At 51.4% G+C, this 21140-nt stretch overlaps 1 protein-coding gene across 8 annotated transcripts in view; it reads right to left on the bottom strand.

The window, feature by feature from the left end:
* The window catches only part of PRKAG2 (protein kinase AMP-activated non-catalytic subunit gamma 2), a 252372-nt gene that overhangs the window by 135346 nt on the left and 95886 nt on the right, over nucleotides 1-21140 (bottom strand). The window contains exon 1 of one of the 8 annotated variants that reach the window (XM_032394369.1): nucleotides 5254-6055. The exons of the other annotated variants lie outside the window; for them this stretch is intronic. Coding sequence (XP_032250260.1) covers nucleotides 5254-5347 — 94 coding nt within the window. The 5' untranslated portion in view covers nucleotides 5348-6055. Of the gene's footprint in view, nucleotides 1-5253; nucleotides 6056-21140 lie in introns of those variants that run through there. 8 annotated transcript variants of the gene reach the window in all.

Below are 21140 nucleotides of genomic sequence, written 5' to 3'. Positions count from 1 at the left end.
TAGAAGCGGGAGGCCCATACAATGCCTTCAGGTGCCAAGGCTCCTGGGCCCTAAGACCCAGCCTGGGCCAGGTCCTTCCGGGAGGGTCTGGATGAAAAAGCAGCAGGAGTGGTCTGACCCCAGCTAGGCATTCCAGCCCTGAGCCGAGTCACTCCTCCATCACTGTCCAGGGTCACCGTGTTTAAATCCAGCCCCTTTCCTGAACGTTCTCTCTCCCTTATTCCTCTATGTACTCCACGGGCTCCGCAATCTCGTCCTACTGCCTCAGATGTCCGCGGTGCCCGCATCATCTGTGCAGGGTTGAGCGTCTCTGTTCAGACCAGGGCTCCCCAGAGGACAGCAGCTCTCGGAACCACACTGCTGGCGTGCTGCCGAACCCCCCGGGGCCCACGAACACCCATTTCCCTGTTTCTGTCGTCCTCGGCCTGTTGCTAGGATGCTCCTCTCTGTCCTGCTGGGATGGAGGAGGGAAGGGGCGTGGACAGGGACAGCCCCAGCCCCCACTGCCTCCCCCAGGCCTCAGTCAACCCTGAAGCCGTCAGTGCACGGATGGGGAGCCGAGGCCCAGAGCGGGTGTGCACGCTGCCCGCGAAATGCCCACCTGCAGCCACTCTGCCGCCCGCCTGCCTGCTGGGTGTGGACCGCCTGACTTGCTCAGGGATCCAGGGAGCCTGTGGAGAGAGGATGAATCCGGAAGGGCTTAACTGAGATTTTCCCAGGAAGCCCTCATCCGGGCCATGCCTTCCACCTGTTGTCTACCAGGGGCCCGTGTCCCGGGACCGCCGAGCAGTGCTTGGTGACGGCTGCACAGGGGAGGGCGGTTAGAGGAAAGAAGAGCTCTTCCAGCTGGGCGCAGGTGGGACGGAGGGGACCAGCGAGCCAGGCCTCTCTCGAGTTCTAGCTGAGATGAGCGTTCCTAAACTGTGCACTGCTCTGAAGAACACCAGTAAATGCCCTCCTGTAATCCCAAACACCTCCACCCCTGACTCCTACGGAGTCTGAAACCCCCAGAATGCCCCGGCCTTGATCCCTGCAGACGAGATGCTGGGTCTCCAGGAGTCTTCTGTGTGAGCACAAATTCAGCACAGAGAATGGGAGCCGGGGCTGGGCGGTTCCAGGTGGGCACCAGGCCCACGGAGAGGCAGGGTGGGGGCTCAGCCCCAGGGCTGCCCCTGCACGTGGCCGTGGGGAAGGCCCAGCCCTCAGAGCCCATCAGTGCTCTTCTCAGGCCCCCGGAGGCTCCATCTCATGCAGGTACAACCCCGAGTCCTCTGCATGCCCACACGACCGTGAATAACCTGGCTGCCGGGCTCCCCCTCCCACGTGGTGGGAGACCACGCTCGGTCTCCCACCGAGCACTTGGCTCTGCTTCCTGCTGTCCACACACTGGCCTGTTGCTGCTCCTGGAACACAGCAAGGGTGTCCCTCCTCAGCGCCTGGCCTTCCATCTGTCTGGAAGGACCTGACCACCGGGGTCTGCTCGGCCCACTTCCTCCTGCCCCTCAAGCCCTGGCAGAGGAGACCTCCCGCCCAGCTGGCCGCCCCTCGTCCTGCCTCTTCCTCCGCCACGCTCACCACCACCTGGCATCGCAAACGAAGGCTCACTTGTCTGTTGAACAAGCCAGACGCAAAGGACAAACACTGTGTGACTACACTTGTATGAGGTCCTAGAGCGTCAATTCAGAGAGACAGAAAGTTGAAAGGTGGGTGCCAGGGGCCGAGGAAGGATGGAATGGAAGGTGGTGTTTCATGGGTGCGGAGTTTCAGGTGGGGATGACGGAAAGTTCTGGAGATGGATGGTGATGATAGTTGAACAGTGTGAATGTACTTACTGCTACTGGAACTGTGCACTTAAGAGTGGGGAAGGTGGTAAATCTTATTTCACCACAATTTAAAACATCAGCTCAGACGCTGGTGGGACTGGCAGAGCGCCGGGCCTCGCTGAACCTGACAATGGGTATATGACGCTGTTCTCTCTACTTCTCTATATACTTGAGGATTTCCATTACAGAGTGGTAAGGATATGTATTTGAATGAGACTGAAGGAGCACTGGTATCTTTTGAGGCAGCTGCAATTGCACGAAGACCATGAGGGACGAGCAGGGAGCAGAGGGGACAGCTGGGGGAGGCAGGATGGACCACAGACAACATCACTTTCCAGCCCAGCCCGCTGCTTGAGGCAAAGAGCGAGGGATACTTCCCCCTGCACCGTGCCCCGCTGTGGGCTCTGCTTGTGTTCACAGAGGACAGGATTGCTGGGATGGGCAGTGTGGGAGGATGAGTGTATCTGGGCATGAGGAACTCTGGAGTTTTGTTCCAGAAATGATTATATATTTATCCGGAGGAGGGCTAACGGAAGGGGAGGCTCCCTGCAGCACAAAGACGCACCAGAGGTTCCGGTCTTCGGCGTCACTTAGATCTGGTGGCATGGGGACAGAGCGCCAGCTTCCTGACGCACCCCTTGGCTTCCCATCTCTAGGGCGGTCCTCAGAAGGGATCTCTTAAGACTCCAGGTACATATATCTTTTACTACTACTCCACTCTAATTGCAGAGGATAGAAAAGTTGCTGCAGCCAATTCTCTCGTCTGATTAGCATGATCCTTCCTAATCTTCCTTTTACATTTTTATTATTATCGCCACAGGCCCTTTGTCTACATAATCTGGATGTCTGTGGACCAGAGAGGCTGGAAAAGTCAAAATCATTACTTATAGATCACACGGAGAATGAAAACCTGAGCCGCTTGCTTTGCTTTGCAGGGGAGCTGGGTAGACGTGAGCCTCTGAGGTCAAAAGGGATGAGATTTTCATGAATCCGAACCCTCAAGGGTGTTTTATCGCAAGGCTTGAAGGGTTCCAAATCCCAACGAGAGCCCCGGACTTCCAAAGGAAAATGCCATCCAGGCAAATACAAATGGGCTTCGTGATTGCTGATGGGCTGTGGCCTGATTCTCCCAGTCGCTCTGGCCGGTCGGGAGGCTGTGGAGACAGCTGGGTGCAAGTGTGAGCATGCTCGTACATGTACACACATGTGCAGCAAAGAGCTGCCTCGGCCTGAGGAACTGCAGGGACACCAGCCAGTGAGACAAAGCGCACCTCGTCCCACGGGGCACAGCTCCACCCTCCACTGGAGCCGAGGACACAGTGAGCGGCTCCTGGGACGGTGGGCACGGCCCTGGGGCGCGCGGAGCCCGTGCCGACTACCGGAGTGTGCTTGAGTTGAGGGAAATGGAGTACAAGGACAGGACAGACATGGTCACCACCCTCATGGAAGCTTTCTTGGGGGCAGAAGAGACCCCCTCTGGAATTCTTTGCTACGGGAATAACCATAGGAAGGAGTAGAGTTCGGAAAATAAGAACCCCGAAGCAATACCTACTCGACAACCAGGAACAAGGTATCCCATGACCAGTAATTCTGCAGCGAGAGCATAATGCGATGGGGTCAGAATGATGGACTGAATGCTCCTTTGGTGCCACATCCCTGAGAAGCCAGGAGATCACAGAACCGGGTGATCAGGCTTTAGGGGAGGGATGGTTAAGCCGAGTCTGGAGAGGTGGGTGAGGGTTAGCGAGGCACAGAGGGTGGAGAATGCCCAGTGGACACACTGTTTTTTCTTCATTTGATGTCTCCCCACCCAACACCTGCCATGTGGCCTTGCTCTTGGCTCCTTGCGCATGGAGGCCCTGACAAAAAGAAAACCGGACACACCACAAGCCTGGATGCCTGCACTCCGGCCACCTCGAGTGGCCTCAGCCTGCTTCCCAAACCCCAGAGGAATGTTCTGGAGGGAGCCCTGATTTTCCTGACCCTGGTCAGAGCTGGCATTTGCATGTGAGCACTTAGAAAACTTGGTTGACATGCAAATATTATTTTTGATCTTAGAAGCATAGGAGACATGATGACAGCCAAATTTTAAATGCAAGAGGAGAAACCACAGTCTGGCAAATAATAGGCTCTTAATAATGGGCCTGCCCATCCCCGTTAGCAAAATGAGACTTTTAGTTAAATATTGGGTTCAGATTTAATTCTAAGGTAAATGAGTGTTTATTACTTTATTATTATTTTTTAAAGTCTTCTTTTTAAACCACATCTATGAATCAAGTCCAAGACATCTGCCATTCCTTCCCCAGGCAAGGAGCAGGTGTTGAGCTCCCACCTAACTTCCCCGTAGCGTCCGATCAGATACTACTCCTTAGTTCCTGGTTCCAGAGCTCGTCGCACTCCCCAGGGTCACCATCCTCCCACCAGGGCCACCAGAGGCTTTCTGGAAGTAGCTGGTTAAATTGGATTAGCAAGCTATGTCAGCGAGTTTTATATTCACCTTTTTATTTTCGCATACTGCCTAGATGTTTTGCCAAAGTCATTTCCCTACTACACACAAGGACTATTTTTTTTTGCCATGTACCATGTCATGTGCCACTCAAGGGACACAATTTAATGCACTGCTCTGCTTCCCCATCTTCACCATCTCTGGGATGTGTGTGGGGCTCTGTTGCTCCATCTCACAGCGGGGTGCTCGGGAACATCCCACCTCAGAAAGGCAGTAGCCACCAGGAACTTAAAATGAAGAAGACTACCATCTGATTTTGAGCGGGCAGGTCTTAGCCAGGCCTCCGTGAGCTAAGAACACTTTCAGCCAGAGGGGAACCTACCCCAAATCCATAGGTCACTGGAAGTACTGAATCGCAGACCCTCCCCCACATGTCCTGGTCACAGTGGTGCCAACCCTCGTGTGTGAAGAGGCTGTGGAAGGTCCCAGAAGCCAGGGAGACCACAAAGCAAACTTCTCCCCCAGGGAACACAAATCAGGCCGGTGCTTTTCCCTCCCACATTAACCCTTGATCTGTCTGATTCCTCAGCCATATGGGCAAAGGGTCCGTCCCCTTGACCCCCAACACTCGTTTTCTCTACACACACACATTTCATCTTGAACAGCCAAAAATAACAGTTCCAACCCATTCTTTCTTTTTCCCAAGCCGCTGGTTTTGCCTAAATGGATGACAATCCAACTGATCGCTAACCTCATTGGGCCAGGTGGGGTAAAACAGTCTCAGAACAGCGTTGGGCAATTCATGATAAGCATTACCATCAATAAGGAGGCACCTGTCAACCTAGTCCTCTAACTCCTGCCTGGCAATTACATCTGCACACAGCGACTGCTTAGGAGGCTATGCACACGCATGCACGCACGCCATGGGGTTTCCCCTCCTACAGCACAGACCAGCAGAGGATGGGGCAAAGGGCAGCGTCCTACCAAAAAGGCCATGGGGCTCCGACTGGCGCCTCTCAGTGCTCCGGTTTGGGTCCTTGTGCTTCTTGTTCCCCCTGAGACTGCCGAAACGCTTCATGAGGAGCTGTGGCCACAGGAGCAGCGACAGGTGACCATACCAAGCCCCGTCGAACCCGGCTCAGCACCAGGTGGCAGGGAGCCAGGAGGGGTGCAGCATCAGCCGGCTGGTGTGGGGCACCCAGCAGCCTCAGCCACCAAGAGCTTAGAGACACGGCCCCGTGAGTCCAGGTGTCCTGGCCGGGAGCCCTCACCCCAACACAGGACAGGTCACTCTCGGGGCCAGCAGCCGCCGCGGGACTTGTGGGGCAATCCCACTGCAGTCCTTCCTCCGAGAAAGAGCGCAGCAGTCCTCCCCTCCACACCTCCGGCCACAGCTGCCGGAGCAGCCCGCTGTCCTGAAGTAGGCAAGAAGCTGCCGGAAGCACGGGCAGACGCTGCCAGTGGGTTTGTTTATGTAGCTAAGGTCAGCTGCACACTCAGACACTGCAGGGCTTTTTCCTCCTTAAAATCAGAGAAGGAGGGAAGACTAAATAGGCAAGCGGAGGAGCCCAGGCCCGCCGGTCATGTGCAGATCTGCAGATGTCTCTTTAAAAAGACTGTAAAAGGAAACCGCCCTGGACAGACAATTCTTGGCACCAATTGGCCAGAGCGCATTCCCATTATGACATGACATCACACAACTATTTTGATTCATGTGTTCCAGAGCGCCCCGGGGTCAGAAGGCTCCGGCTGCTTCTTGGTGGAGGAGCCACAGGTCCCTGGGCTGGAAATCCCTGAATCTATTTCAGCTCATGCTCCTTCGCGATGAAAGATGCAAGACCACCTGTGAGACGGGGATACGGGGGGGGGGGGGGGGGGCCCTGGCATTCACCGGAAGGTTGTTTAGCAAATGCACAATTTGAGCCCTGGGCTTAAGAACTGTAGAATGACAGAGCTTGCTTTAATTTATATATTTATGTATTTATGTATTTATAAGTAGGCTTCATGCCCACGGGGAGCCCAACATGGGACCTGAACTCACAACCCTGAAATCAAGACATGAGCTAAGCTCAAGAGTTGGACACTTAACTGACTGAGCCACCCAGGCAGCCCCCTCGGATGACAGCTTTTAGACACAGATTTTAGAAAGGATCTAGTCCAACCCCCTTCCATTACAGATGGGGAAGTTGAGGCTCAGGAAGGGGGTGGGACTTGCCCAAGGTCCTGTAGCTAATGGCAGAACCAGGGCTAGAATTCCAATCTCCTTGACTCCTAAGCCAAACCCCGATCTAATAAAACACAACAAAAACCTCACATGCGTTTTGCAACTAATAAACCAGACTATAAAAATATGAGATAGAAAAATAACTTTTAAATTAAAAAAAATTTTTTTTGCTGATATCTTCACTAGATTAAAGGGAAGTTACAGGATGTGCTACTGACCAGCTTTCTGATCTTGAACAGTTACTTCCCATTTCTGGGCCTCAGTTTCCCCCCTGTGTATCAAGACAAGACTCGATCACATTAGGATTTTGCCGACTTCCAGAAGTCTGAACTTCTAAATGGCTGTTCGGTGTGCCTTTTCTTTCCTGCTGGGACTGATGGACAGAAACAGTGATCAAATATTTGTAGCAAGGAAGCATGAATGAACAAACAAAATAGTTTTGCCCTCAAGGAATTTGCAAATGACAAGGATAAACTGTAAAGCAATAGAAACTGCATAAAAAAAGCTGTATGTGATCAACGGCAAGTGGCCAGTCTGGACAATGAGTGCCATCAGCACAGATGGACGGAGGGGCAACTGCATGGCCCCCCTTGGAAGGGAGCGTGTGAGCTGGCCTTGAGGGTTGGAGAGTCCGGAGGAAAGGAGAAGCCCCCAGAACAAGTCACAAGACCTACCCCCAGCTGGATCTCCCAATGTACAAGTGGATCATCTCCATTGTTAAATATGGTAGCCCATACTTACTGGGATTAAACTCTGAAAAAGAAGCACAGGTAGGTTTTTCCCATTGAGATTTCTTTCTTTCTTTCTTTTTTTAATATCTTATCAATTCAGGTCCTAACAGAAGTTGAAATGTTCTTCTGATTTAAAAGTAAAACAAAACAAAGCAGGAGCACCTGGCTGGCTCAGTCCGTAGAGCATGTGACTCTTGATCTCAGGGTCATGAGTTCGAGGCCCATGTTGGGCATAGAAATTACATAAAAAGAAAAAAAATAATGAGTAAAAATTCACTTAAAAAAATAAAAGCAGGGGCGCCTGGGTGGCTCAGATGGGTAGGCGTCTGCCTTCGGCTCAGGTCATGATCGCAGGGTCCTGGGATTGAGCCCCGCATCAGGCTCCCTGCTCGCTGGGGAGCCTGCTTCCCCCTCTGCCTCTGCCCTTCTATTTGTGCTCTCTGGCTCTCTCTATCTCTCTATCAAATAAATAAAATCTTAAAAAAAATAAAATAAAAGCAAAGCAGAACTTCTTTAGGAAAAGGCTACTAAACATGTGTTTCAGTAACAAAGGGGCATATTTGATTAAAAGGAAAATGAAAAGTTTTTGTCTAAGCCAATATAATATTCTTGTACTATATGAAAAAGAATATAGTGAGAGATAACATTTCAAAGCTTGGCGGCTAAACATGAGTGAGTGTAAATTCGCGTGGAAAGTAAACAGTGACTTTGGTGTGTTTGGTGGTTCTGTGCTTTGTTTTGTGGTCACTCACTCATCAAGTAGTTATTAAACCAAATGTACAGGACAGTTGCTGATGGAGGAGATTAGTGCTATGAATAATTCAAAGACATTCTTGTCCTCTAAGAACTGTGTTTTAATTAGTAAAATAATAAATCCCATTTGTTGAGTGCCTACCACAAGCCAGTTGGAGTGCTGGTCACCTCACAGTTATCATATTATTGCAATCTTCCTACCATTATGTGGGGCAGGCATTATTAACACCATTTTATTTAAAGATGAACAACAGGGGCGCCTGGGTGGCTCAATAGGTTAAGCATCTGCCTTCGGCTCGGGTCATGATCCCGGAGTCCTGGGATTGAGTCCCACATCGGGCTCCCTGCTCAGCAGGGAGTCTGCTTTTCCCTCTCCCCCTGCCCCTCCCCCTGCTCATGCTCTCTCTCTCTCAAATAAATAAAATCTTAAAAAAAAAAAAAAAAAAAGATCAACAACAGAGTCAGAGAGGTAGCTTGACCAGGATCACACAGCTAATAAGTGGGAGAACTTGTCTCCTCTGCGCGGCTCGGCCGGGACTTGCTGCTGTGCTCAGCTCTGGGCTCCACACGGTCAGAATTCACTCAATAGGAGTGTCTGGGGCCTTGGAGAGGCGCGTAAGGATGTGACAACTTAGGCAGAGAGAAGAACAGTATTACCCAGATCATTCAGGACCACTGTTCTGTTACTGAGATGGTAACAGAACATTCTGGAAAGAAATGGTGGACTTGGTCTGATTCCGCAAAAAGGTTTTGGCCCAGGATAGTTCCCTGTCCTGCATGATGGATCCTGGAAAGCTTGAGATAGAAGGTTAAGTGCAGCTTTCAGCCTGACATGGACACAAATCCCCAAAGAGCCCCCACCTACTCCAACATGTACTTTTGACCTCACTTGAAATGTTCTAGCCAGGGCCAGTTTTGCCCAAGAGCAGAGGAAAAAGCTGTTGGCGACACCCGATTTCAGAAACGGAGAAGCAGTGGTGTCCTGGAAAGTGCTGAGCAGGCCGATCTATGGGAGGCGGGGAGAGGGAGGACATGGTCGGCCACATTCCGTGGTATAAATGCTCCAACAGTGGCCCATTTCAAGGCACCAATGGGGCATGGACAGACTTGAGAAATTCCTGATAATTTAACAACTGGCTCGCTCACCACTGGGGTCTTCCTGTTCAACTCATACGTGCCTGGAATTCCTTCAATTGGGGACAACGCTTTTTATTCCACAATTAGAGACAAACGCTGATGCGCCGGCAGAGGGGACACATTCACACTGCAGGTGAAGTGACCCAGGACCTTGCCTTCAGTACTGTGACTGAGGAGCTGGAAGAGATGGTCACTTACTGCCTTCTTCAACGTTTCCACCAGCTGATGGTCTCAAACGAACGAGGGCAACACGGCTTTACGCAACTGTGATTCAGCTAGCGGGAGGATGTTCCGATGGAAAGTTTTCCTTACATGGGGATTTTTTTTTAAGAGAAGGGCTGGGAAAAAAAAGGAACTAATGGCTCCCAAGATGGAACTGTCCTCAGGACAGCGCTCCCTCACCACTGCCTCAGGATGCCGGCGGACAGAAAGCTCTTGTGCTCTCCCTGTGCGGCCCGCTCTCTCTCCATGCCGTGCGCATTTACACGTTCACAGAGCTCTGTGTGTGAGACCTCTCTGGTGACCCCAGTGGCCCCAAAATGCACGTAACCCAGGGCAATCATTGGAAGTTCTCCACAAGTGATCCGGGAGGCCTTGTTCCCACAGCCCGGGGGCAAGCACTAAGACATTAAGGCATCCGTGGTCCCCATAACTTGGTCCCATTCCAGGCTTGTGGTCGTGGCTCCAACCAGGACTCGTCCCCTCTCTGCGGTAGACCCCACGGTTGATGCCAAACTCCCCTTGTCACCCCATTCCTGTACACACAGATGTGTAGCAGCAGGGGGCCCTACCGCTGAGGGGGTCCTCATGGGGCCATGCAGGTCACAGAGACCATCCCATCCTCCTCCTTTGGAAGCTCAGGCGGGGCAGTCCAGGGATGACCCACGGGAGCAATCCCCCCTGAAGCCCACCCTCCCTCTGGATTTCCAATTATATTAAAATAAAATTTTTCCAAGGCCCAAAACTTTATCATGGAGGCCACTTGTGGACCGTGTTAGGTCAGCTGTGAACGATTCACTGGATGGTCACAAGCGGTCACAAGCCCGATGCAGCCCTCAAGCGTGCCCTCGCACCTGGGGCTGCAGGGCTGTGGATGAGGCCCAGGTGCAGACAGAAGCAGCCAGCAGGGCGGAGCCTGGCTGCCAAGGGGGGGCGGGGTCTCACCCTGTTAGGGACGCCTTCTGCTGGAACAGAGGATACAGACTTTTCCTCAGGGTTTCCCACCACGCAGGGAGGTTGGAGGCCAGCCCTTACAATTCCGTTTAATTAATAAAAAGAAACGGAGGCTCAGAGAAGCAAACTGATTTGCCCAGGATCCCAGGGGAGGCCAGTGGTAGGGCTGGGGTTAGACCCGGGGTCACCGCCCCCCCCACCCCCGTCCAGTGGCATTTAGGACCTCGGGTTGCCTCTTCTCTGTCGGGATGTGGGAAGAGTAAATAAAGACACTTGGACTGAAAATTGACTCCGAAAACCTTTGAGGATCATGTGACAGTACCTGAAAAGCACCCAGATCCCTGAGAGTCTGCGAGCCAAACAAAATCCCATTGTGGAAGAGGAAAGTGGGTGCCCTGGGCGTGGGAGCCGCAGTGTGTGGTAGCACATAGTTGCTAGTGCTGTCCCGCTGGTTGCAAAAGACTGTGTCATATTTCATGGAAAGTTCTAAAGGTCACTGTGGCACTTGACTCCGAGTGAGACTGCCGTGTCACCTCATCGGGGCCTTCCGTGTCCCGTCCCAGAGCCGTTTATGCGGCCAAGGCTCCGGAGAGTGACGCATCCTCACCTTGACTCAGGCACCCGTGCCCACTTGTGCGTCACTCCAGCACGGTCACGGTCACTCACCGCTCCCCCACGAGCTGGAGTTTAGAGGTTCCAGTTTGAGTGACAAGAGGGTGATTTTTTTTGGCAAAGACAAACCACCTCAGCCTAAAGAGTTCAGCTCACACCAGTGACACCTAAACCCAGTGACAATGGGGGTATCATCTTTCAGAGTACAGAAGTGTTCAGGAAGAGTGAAAAGCGATGGCAATAATTATTTTTAGCATGCCCAAGTGCAACACCTAAAAGTATGAATCCCTAGATGATCTTAAAGTCTTCCATGGGGCATCATGTGCCCTATGGGGCCCCCCAGTGGGGGCCTTACTTAATCCCTCCTCATGGCCCTTGCAGGCTCTAGGGTCTCTCTGCCAGGCCAAGAGAGGTGCCAGAGACCAGAGCTGCTCCTAACCCCAGCATTCAGGCGATTCAGGGTGAACCCTGGGCTCAGGGGCTGAAGAGCAGGGGCTTTCAAAAATTAGATTCCAAAGATTCTAGAGGCCGAGCATCTGGATTTTCCATTTAGTTCATCCTCTGAGTTATGTCTTGGAAAGGCCAAAGTGGTAAAGAACTGTGCAAAAATCCTTGGCAAGGGTCAAGACCTAATCAACTCCCACAGAGTATGGCCACCTAGGCCTTCACCTCCCGAGCAGCCAAGCACGGTTTCCCTTTTCCAGAATCCGGGGCTCCTCAAGGAGGCCCCAGGGGCTTTTCCACTTCTAATATTTGGAAGCCACGGGTTTAAACTATGAGATCTGAGCTGAAGTTTGCCTTTAATCTGTTTCTTTGGCACAGTGAAATATATTATCAAACAAGACGATAAAAAGGAAGGTTTGAAATACTTAGGTCAAACGAAGCACGTAGGCTCACATACCAGGATGTGATTTTGAGCCATTTAGTTTATTCCTCCACCTTTCTCCCCTAAAACTTCCACGGAAGTTTTGAGCAAATCAAATTAGATAAAACTGCAAAAAATATCTTGAAAGCTGCAGAGCATTTCACAGGTGAAGAGCATCGTCTCAACCTTCACGGAAAGATCCCTCTGGGCTCAGACTCCGAGTGCCTCAAGGACACGGTGGGAAAAGCCAGAGCAAAGCCTCAGTTACCGAAAGGCGCCTCCTTGGGCGCCGACCCAGGGCTGGCTGCCTTGGCTCTGCGTCTCGGGGGAGGGGGCTGGATCCGCTAGCCTGGCTGGCTGGGCGGGCGCCGGGACCTGAGCGAGGAGCAGCCCATGTGCCGTTCCTGCTCCTGATCCCGACCCAGAAGTCAGAAGTAATTGGACAAAACCCTGCTCATCAGCCAAAACACTCACAGCATAAGCATTTTATTTCTTCAATGAGGAACCAAGGGACTTCGCTACTAATAATTTACTCTTTTTAACCACATGCACAAAGAATACTGGTTCTTAGCAGCGCATTGCAATGGGGTGCGGGGGGAGGTGCTATTTAGGCAAGAACACTGCCGCAGAGCATGTAGCTGGCCCGAGGAAGGAGACGGGAAGGATGAGAGTCAGAAGCCCTCATGATACAGAGCCTAGTCCCTGCATCTCAGTGCTGGCTGGATACGCGAGGTTGCATCACAGGCAATCCGGCGAGGACCCTAAGTCCTCTGTAAAGAGTGAAGTTATAGTTCATATCTTTTGAATGAGAAAACTACAAAGTGTATAGTGCATCGAACACTTAAAAAGATGCATGTTTTGGTGCCTAATGGTTTAAGTTTCAAATATCTAGAAAGTTAACTTGGGTGGCTGGTTCACTTCTTGATGTTGACAAAATATAAAAATGGTATTCCATAATCGAGATCGTTGGCTAATTCAGATTGGCCTTATCCCAAACCAGTCAGATGTTACTGTAGTCACTGACGTCACTCACTTCGACTTCCTGTCCCATTACATTATTATTCTCGGGGTGGGGGGGCGTTACTGCCCCTAAGGGGTGAAAATGGCTCTTGGGAAGGGGGATGTACTCTTTTCACATATAAAGCACAGAGAGACACATAATACATAAATAATATATGGTATATCTGTTCTGCTAAAATTGCAAGGGGGTGATTGGAAACAAATGTCTAAGAAGGCTCTTTGCGGGGGTAAAAAAAGAAAAGGCTGAATAATTTAAAAAAGGAAAGCAGACGGGAAACTGAAGATTGGAGGGGTGAGTAGTCATCATCCATCATAATAAGACAACATATAAGCTGTAACATTGATAAGCCATAAAACAACTGAATATGTACCCGATTTTAAAAGGTTCGTTTTAGGTTTTGGTGGCGTGGGGTAAGGGATTATTGCCTTTCAATATCTCTCATGGCAACTTGTTTGATTTTCTAATCATGTGAGTGAACTGCTTTACTGAAAACTCAAACGTAAAGAGGAGAAAACAAAATAAAACACAAACAGAATCTCGTAGACGGGGATCAGTACCTACAGCAGGGAAAATCAGCAAGGTGCATTCTCAGTACGTTGCTTCAGCAAAGGCTAAAAAAAGAAAAGCCAAATGTTGGGAAACACTGTTGTAAGCAGCAGCATGAAGAAAGAGCATCTCCTGGCATGCATGCCCGTATCTGGCTTTTATCTCTTATCTCTGGCCCAGAGGTGGAAGATTAGCGGGGAACATTATCCCAACCCTCCCCCAGTGAGGAGAATGGGCTAATAACACAGCGTCCTGCCCTTCAGGCGGCTTGGGGCTGGTGGAGCAAGGGTCCCTGCAGGATCAGAGGGCAAGGGGGAAGGTGGGAGGTCCTCCCAGAGGCCTACGAGCCACAAGAGCTGGAGTGGCATGCCCTTCCGATGTCCCCACTGAGAGGAAACCCTGGGAAGAAACTAGACCCACTGCAGTCAAGCAAGGGGCTCCTTGAAGGTCAGAGGATGACACTCAGAAAGGATGCTCCGGAGAATCTGCTGTCTTCACTCTCCCCTCACTGGAGGCTCTAAGGGGATGGTCAGACCCTGAGCCAGCCCGTCACGATGTGGTGACAGTGACGCAGTCCCCTCCTCCATCAGCCTGTCCTGGCGTCTCCAGAGTCAATGAGCTGAGGTCACCGGCACCCCGCACCCCTTCATTTCAACCAGTCTAAGAGTCCATACGGGCCAAGGACTAAGGAGCAACACGTTAAGGTATTTTTGGTCATCAAGACCTTGCTCTCATCAAAAGTAAAAGTTTTTCTACCGCGAAGGACACGATTAAGAGGGAGAAAAAGCCGCCCGCAGAAAGGGAGAAGAAGAAATCCGCAAAGCATGCGTCAGGTAAGTGTCCAGCATCTGGAATGTAGAAAGAACTTCTATAATTCAGCAACAAAAAGACAACCCAATGGAAAAATGAACAGACATGTGCCCAGAGAAGATACACAAATGGCCAATAAGTGCATGGGAAGATGCCTGATGTCCTGAGGGAAGGGCAGGTCAAAACCACAGTCAGATAGCCCCTGGCATCCACTAGCGGGCAACGGGATCATTGAGAAGCTGCAGGTGTTGGGGCAACGGGATCAAGTGAGGAGCTGCAGGTGTTGGGGCAACGGGATCAAGTGAGAAGCTGCAGGTGTTGGGGCAACGGGATCAAGTGAGAAGCTGCAGGTGTTGGGGCAACGGGATCAAGTGTGGAGCTTCAGGTGTTGGGGCAACGGGATCAAGTGAGAAGCTGCAGGTGTTGGGGCAACGGGATCAAGTGAGGAGCTGCAGGTGTTGGGGCAACGGGATCAAGTGAGGAGCTGCAGGTGTTGGGGCAATGGGATCAAGTGAGAAGCTGCAGGTGTTGGGGCAACGGGATCAAGTGAGGAGCTGCAGGTGTTGGAGTGGGGGTGGAGGAACTGGAAGCCTCAGACGTTGTAATAACTGAGGCAGGACTAATCAATGGATGCTAAAACTAGCAAGTGAATGGTGGGGATGCAAAATAGCACTGCCATTGTGGAAGACAGCTTGACCATTCCTCTCAAGGTAAACCGAGAATTACCATAGGACCCAGAAACTCCTCGCCTAGGTATCTACCCCCAAGAACTGAAGACAGGTGTTCAAACACAGACTTGGACGTCGATGTTCATAACAGCATTGTTCACGGTAGCCAAAAGGTAGAAACAACCCAAACGTCCGTCAACAGATGGATAAACAACATGAGGTCTGTCTGTACAAGGAATAGTATTCATCCATAAAAAGGAACGAAACACTGACGCCTGTTACAACATGGATGAATCTGCAAAACGGTATGCTGAGTGAAAGAAGCCAAGCACAAAAGGCTACATTTTGCATGATTCTATTTATATGAAGTGTCCAGAAGAGGCAAATCCAAAGACACAGAAAATAGATCAGTGTTGCCAGGAGCTGGGGGGAAGGGGCATGGGGAGTCGTGGGTATCAGGTTTCCATTTGGGGTGATGAAAAAGTTCTGAAACTGGAGGGTGGTGAAGGATGCACAACCATAGGAACGTACTTAATGCCTCTGAACGGTGTACACTTTAAAATGGTTAAGATGGAGGGCACCTGGGTGGCTCAGTCGTTAAGCGTCTGCCTTCGGCTCAGGTCATGATCCCAGGGTCCTGGGATCGAGCCCCGCATCCGGCTCCCTGCTCAGCGGGAAGCCTGCTTCTCCCTCTCCCACTCCCCCTGCTTGTGTTCCCTCTCTCGCTGTGTCTCTCTCTGTCAAATAAATAAATAAAATCTTTAAAAATAAATAAATAAAATGGTTAAGATGGGGCGCCTGGGGGCCTCAGTCGGTTGAGCGTCTGACTCTTAGTTTTGGCTCAGGTCATGATCTCAGGGTCATGAGATCAAGTGTTATGTCGGGCTCTGCACTCAATGGGGAGTCTGCTTAGGATTCTCTCTCCCTCTCCCTCTGCGCCCCCACCTCTAAAATAAAATAAAATAAAATAAAAAAATAAAATAAAATAAAATTAATTAATTAAAATAAAATAAAATAAAATAGAATAAAATATTAAGATGGCAAATGATATGTTGTATTTTACCACACAAAAAAGAGTTATATTAGACCATGCAGATAGTAGAGGAAAATATACGTGAATTCCTCTATAATCCGATTCAGGGAAAGGCTTTCTATTGATGTCTAAGTGCTTTTACCTATGGTCAAAGGGTCATTTCTATGTTTCTTGAAAATCATCTATTTATGTCTGTTGCCATATTAGCTCAGAGATATCATCTTTATGTTTTTTTTCATAGCCGCATAGTACTCCACTGTGTGGATGTCCCTTCTTTGTTGTATCCAACTACTCTCCTAGATGCAAGCGTATTTCCAGTGTGTCTGCTCAGAGGACCTAAAAGCAGTGATGCCTCAGTATTCAGAAGCACACTTAGCACCGGACCCTATTTCTAGATACTCCTGGCCAGTAAAAGTAGCAAGTGCTGTTTGGAGAAATGGCCAATTCCAGGCCAGGGCAGGGAAAGGACAAGATGAGGCTGGAAGACTTTTATTTTTAATTTTAAAGATTTTATTTATTTATTTGAGATAGAATGAGAGCGAGTGAGCTAGTGAGGGTGCACGAGGAGGGGGAGGGGTAGAGGGAGAGGGAGAAGCAGGCTATCCACTGGGACCCCGGGATCATGACCTGAGCCGAAGGCAGACACTTAACCGACTGAGCCACCCAGGTGCCCCTGGAAGACTTGGTTTTACCAGAAAGTAAGGCACTGCTTCTGACATGACAATGGGGACAGTCCCAGGAAAAAGGGACCAACCTGGGGGGCTCCTGCAGGCCAAGTCTAGGACAACTTGAACGTCAAAATATGATCGTGACAAACCAAATCACTGAATAAAACAGGAGTCCGTGAGTACATATGTACATACATACACAGGAAAGGAAATTTCCTTCCTTAGTAGAATTTTAACCGATCAATACAGAATTCGTGATGAAATCAGAAAAGCACCTTTTGGCCATAGTAATAACTGAGGCAGGACTAATCAATGGATGCTAAAACTAGCAAGTGAACGTTTGATGAGAAAGAAGATATTTACATAACGCCACAGTAGTATTACTTACAAAGGGAAAAACAGTAATTTTGTTAGGATCTCGCCGTGGCAGATGCTTCCCTTAACCCAGTGATCAGTCTGCATCACTGGGAGTGGGTCTGAGTGACATCACGTGCTTCCCACTATGACGCCAGGACAGGGCACGAGACGTGTGGCACTGCTGCCCGCCCAGCAAACCCAGATCTAATTGTAAGGATGCTCCAGGCAAACCCTGAATGAGGCAAAGTCTGCACAATAACTGGTCTGGGGTCTTGGAAGATGTTGAGATCATGAGAGACAAGACTGAGGGCTGCTCCGGACTCAGTCTCTGGAGGAAGGAGACTCACAGGCAATGCCTGACTGGGTGTTTCCTCTCCCAAAATACGATGCTATTGAGATAATCTGTGAATGGTGAATATAGCCTGTAGTTCAGCGAATACCATCAGATTAATGTCAATTTCCTGATTTTCATCATTAAACTGATTCTTGATGGTTCAGATTTTATATAAACACAAATATTTACGTATTCAGAGGGGGGGACATAAGCCAATGCGTGAAAATGGTAACATTGGGGAATCAGGATGAAGGGTATATGAGCATTCTTTGTACTATTTTTACAACTTTTCTGTAAGCTTGAAATAGCCAAAATGATATGCTATTTAAAAAAAAGAATTCAGAAATAAAGCAGCAGGGCAAGAATGAAGGGTTCATTATTAGCATCTCCTTCCACTCTGCCCCACAATCGCCCAAGCAGGCCCTTAGAGCGCTGGCGAGCCCTACAGTTCTCTGAGGGAAAGGAGATTCTTCTGGAAATTTCCCCTTGGCTTCTCCCAAATGACAATAACCGCCCATTATGATAATACCCCCCTCCCCCCAGCCCAGCCGGGGGACACGTTTCACGGACACCTGCATGATCGCCAGCAGAGGGCGCTCTCCCAGGGGACCCACACTGGGTGCCAGGCCTCCACATAGCTCTGCAATGTGTTGGCTGAACTTTTCAGGAAACTTGGATGCCACACATACTTTTCCTTTCTTTGTGGGTAGGCGAGATGAGTCACGTTTTTCTGAAGTCGGCTCGGCCCCAGGATTCAGTCTCACCAGCTGCCCCGATCCAGACAGCTCCAGCAGCGGCGGGTGAGCCAGGGCGGCTCAGGGGAGGTCTGAGGACGGGGTGCAGCACTCAGGAGCACGACGCCCCAGGGAAAATCTCACTTAGCCAGGCACAGGGTAGAGCTTGTGTAACTCTGCATTCTGGCAACGTTTGGGACGCCCACCCGCAGTGGCCCTGAGGGAGAGCCGGGCCCTGGCTCACGGCCCCCCGCTGCCTTCTCCCACCTCATGGCACCTCATCAGAGCCTACCAGTCCTTCAGGCCTCGCTGGTCCCTTCATTTGTTCATCCATTGCTCCCCACCCCCTTCATTCACTCAAATGGCCGCTCTGATCGCGGGACCCGGGGGCAGAGAGCTGAAGCGAGGGCCGACACCTGCACCTAACTGGAAGAAGAGGTGTTGCAGGTGCCCTGAGAGGCAGACCCGAGACGGGAACTGGTGGGTAGGAAGTGTATTTTGGGATCAACACCCATGATGAGGAAAGGAAGGAGACAAAACTGAAGGGCAATGAGGACCTGGAGAGGCCCCTACAGAGAGTTCCAGAGCTGGGATGACCCCTCAGAGCTGTCCTGAGTGGGGCAAGGGGGCCAGTCCTTTATACCCACATGCTAACCAGCTGTCAGGTGCAGGCCAGCTCAGGAAGGGGCAGGACCCTGTGTCTGGTGGCTCTCTGTCGTGGGCACGGCCAGAAGATCAAGGACTGAGTCCCTCACTCCTGAAGGGGGATCCGGGAGGCAGAGCATGGTGTCCATCACTGGGACTGGGAGTGTCAGAGGCCAGGGGGGCATGCAGCGAGATGAGGTCGGAGCCAGCCAAGGGCCAGGGTGTGGAGGACGCGGTGAGCCTTCAGATTTCCACTTGAATGTGGTGGGGAGTATGGGGGGGGGGGTTGAAAAGGGGATAAGATGATCAGATTTATGTTTTAAAACAGGGGGACCCGATCCCACTGGCCACCTGCTTTTATAAATAAAGATTTATCAGAACGCAGTTTACATTTTGTCTGTGGCTGAGTATCTGCAAGAGACATCAGGGGACTCACAAAGCCTAAAATATTTCCCATCTGGCCTTGTGCAGAAAACATTCGCCAGCCCCGGTTTGAGAAGACCCTCTCTTTCCACCATCTCTCCAGCAGCCGGATGGCTCCCACGGGATCCGAGGCCCCTAAAGACCCTGCCCAGTACTCACCCCCACATTCACACCACTTGGTTTAATGGCTGAGTTTACATTCTTTTGCATATGTAATATATATGTGTCACCCACATTTGCCAAGAGGCTGCTCCCGGGCTGTCGGGGCCTCCCAGGCAGGAGGGGGTCACCGGAGCAGGGGAGGGATGGTCCTCGGTATCTCCGCCCATGTCGGGAGCAGCTGGCCCAGCCTCCACCTGACGTTGGCCCTGCCTAACCCTGTGATGAGGCCCCTGTGTGTGCTGCTAAGCCTCTGGGCACTTCCCTGCGTCCGTCATGGGAAGGAAGAGGGCCACACAGATGGAGTCCAAAAGACAAGCTGCTGTGTATGAGAAGAAAATGTGTGGAAGAAAAGAAAGTCAGGCCCCAGAGGCCAGAGGCATGGGCGAGAGGGGCAGGTGGAATTTGGGAGAGTGTGAAAAAGGTGAGCACTGTCTGGTTGGGGTAGGGGCGGGAAGAAGCCGGGGTCTGCCCACCCTAGAGCCTGGCTGGGAAGGGAGAGTTTTAGGGCCCCTTCCAGCGTGTCATGGGGCAAAATTTCCCTGCTCACCACATACCCTCAGTGTCTAGGAAAGGCTGCAGCTTGCTGGCTGAGCCGCCACCGCGCCCCCCGCCCTCCGGCCTCTGGCCGCTGACGCATGGACAGGTCCCGGGACCCCCTCTGAGAGCAAGGTGCAAAACCAGGCCTGCAAATGATGCCCTGTGAGCAATCAGCAAACACAGGGATCTGCACACGAGGAAGCGGCGGCTGGACCACATATCAGGGACGTCCTAGACTCCTTTCAGTGGAGGTGCCACAGAGGTTTACCTGAGAGCCTCTTGGCTTCCTGTCCCCACAGCGCTGGGGGGTGCGCCTGGACGCATGGCACCCAGTGCGTGCAGTCTACTTGGAGGCTGGCCCCTTGCGGTTGGTCCTCACCTGCACTCCTAGCGGGTGCCCTGCTCCGTCCACGGGGCACACAGGGAGCTGCCCCTGCAGCCGTGCGGCCCAGGCTCCCTTATCGGCGGGCTTCCAGCTAGGACAAGAGAGAGGCCCTGGGTGGCTGCATCCCCTCCGGCTCCCGGTCCCAGCTCCCACAGGTCATGCCTGCGTGCCTGCCCCGTGCTGCCCTCCTCCCTTCGCCTCTGCTACCCAGGACGGCACAGGCTTTTTACTAATCTCTGATTAGCCTCCCTGACTCTCGCTTGCCTTCTCAGCAGCTTCCTAACCTTTATAACCATACAGCCATGAAGGTCTGGCTGTTTTAAATACACAGGGACTCCGACTGACATGTAACGTGAACAGATTCCTGAAAATGGTCAGCACAGACGTTCTGCAGAGAAACCAGCCTCGAGGTCCAGACCCACGTGCTGGGGGACGCAAGTCACCGTCTCGGCCCCCTCCCCGCATGCGGGCGCATCAGGCTCCTGGCACTCCCAGGCTGGCGGGCTCCACGGGCGAGCCCGGGCAGGGAGCTTCTCGGCACCGGGAAGCCCTTGGCGTGTGAATCAGAGACTTGAGGCTCTAAATTGAAGTTCATTCCTCTGCACACAGTACAAAACCTCTGGCATTTTACGGGAAAACAAACTTTTATTTGAAAAATAAACTCGAGTTGCCGGGAGAGAAAGGAGGAGCTGTCTGTGATCCAAGACAGACATGGTGTGAAAGGACCAGAAGTTTTCCAAGTTAAACAAACTTCTCTGGAACGCTCGTGCGAATTTCAAACGGCTGTCATGGCATCCTTCTGATACAGAGCCCCAGACAAGGAGCCCGGTTTAAATCACGGAGATGTAACTAACCTATTTCAGGATGACAGTCATCCGTGGCGGGATTCTGCTGTTTCAGCTTAAGTACGAACAGAAAATTACATTTATTTTGGGTGTTCGAAGTACCCATGACCTCGGTCACAGCTGTGAGCGGGTCTTAGAAACAGAAAGTTCGAACGTCTAGCATTGCACATCTCTGGCAAAACCCCAGCGCTTCCTTCCACCCCACTGA

The sequence above is a fragment of the Phoca vitulina genome, unplaced genomic scaffold (assembly GCF_004348235.1).
Source record: "Phoca vitulina isolate PV1807 unplaced genomic scaffold, GSC_HSeal_1.0 scaffold80, whole genome shotgun sequence".
NCBI lineage: Eukaryota > Metazoa > Chordata > Mammalia > Carnivora > Phocidae > Phoca > Phoca vitulina.
This window is presented reverse-complemented; position numbering and strand designations above follow the sequence as displayed.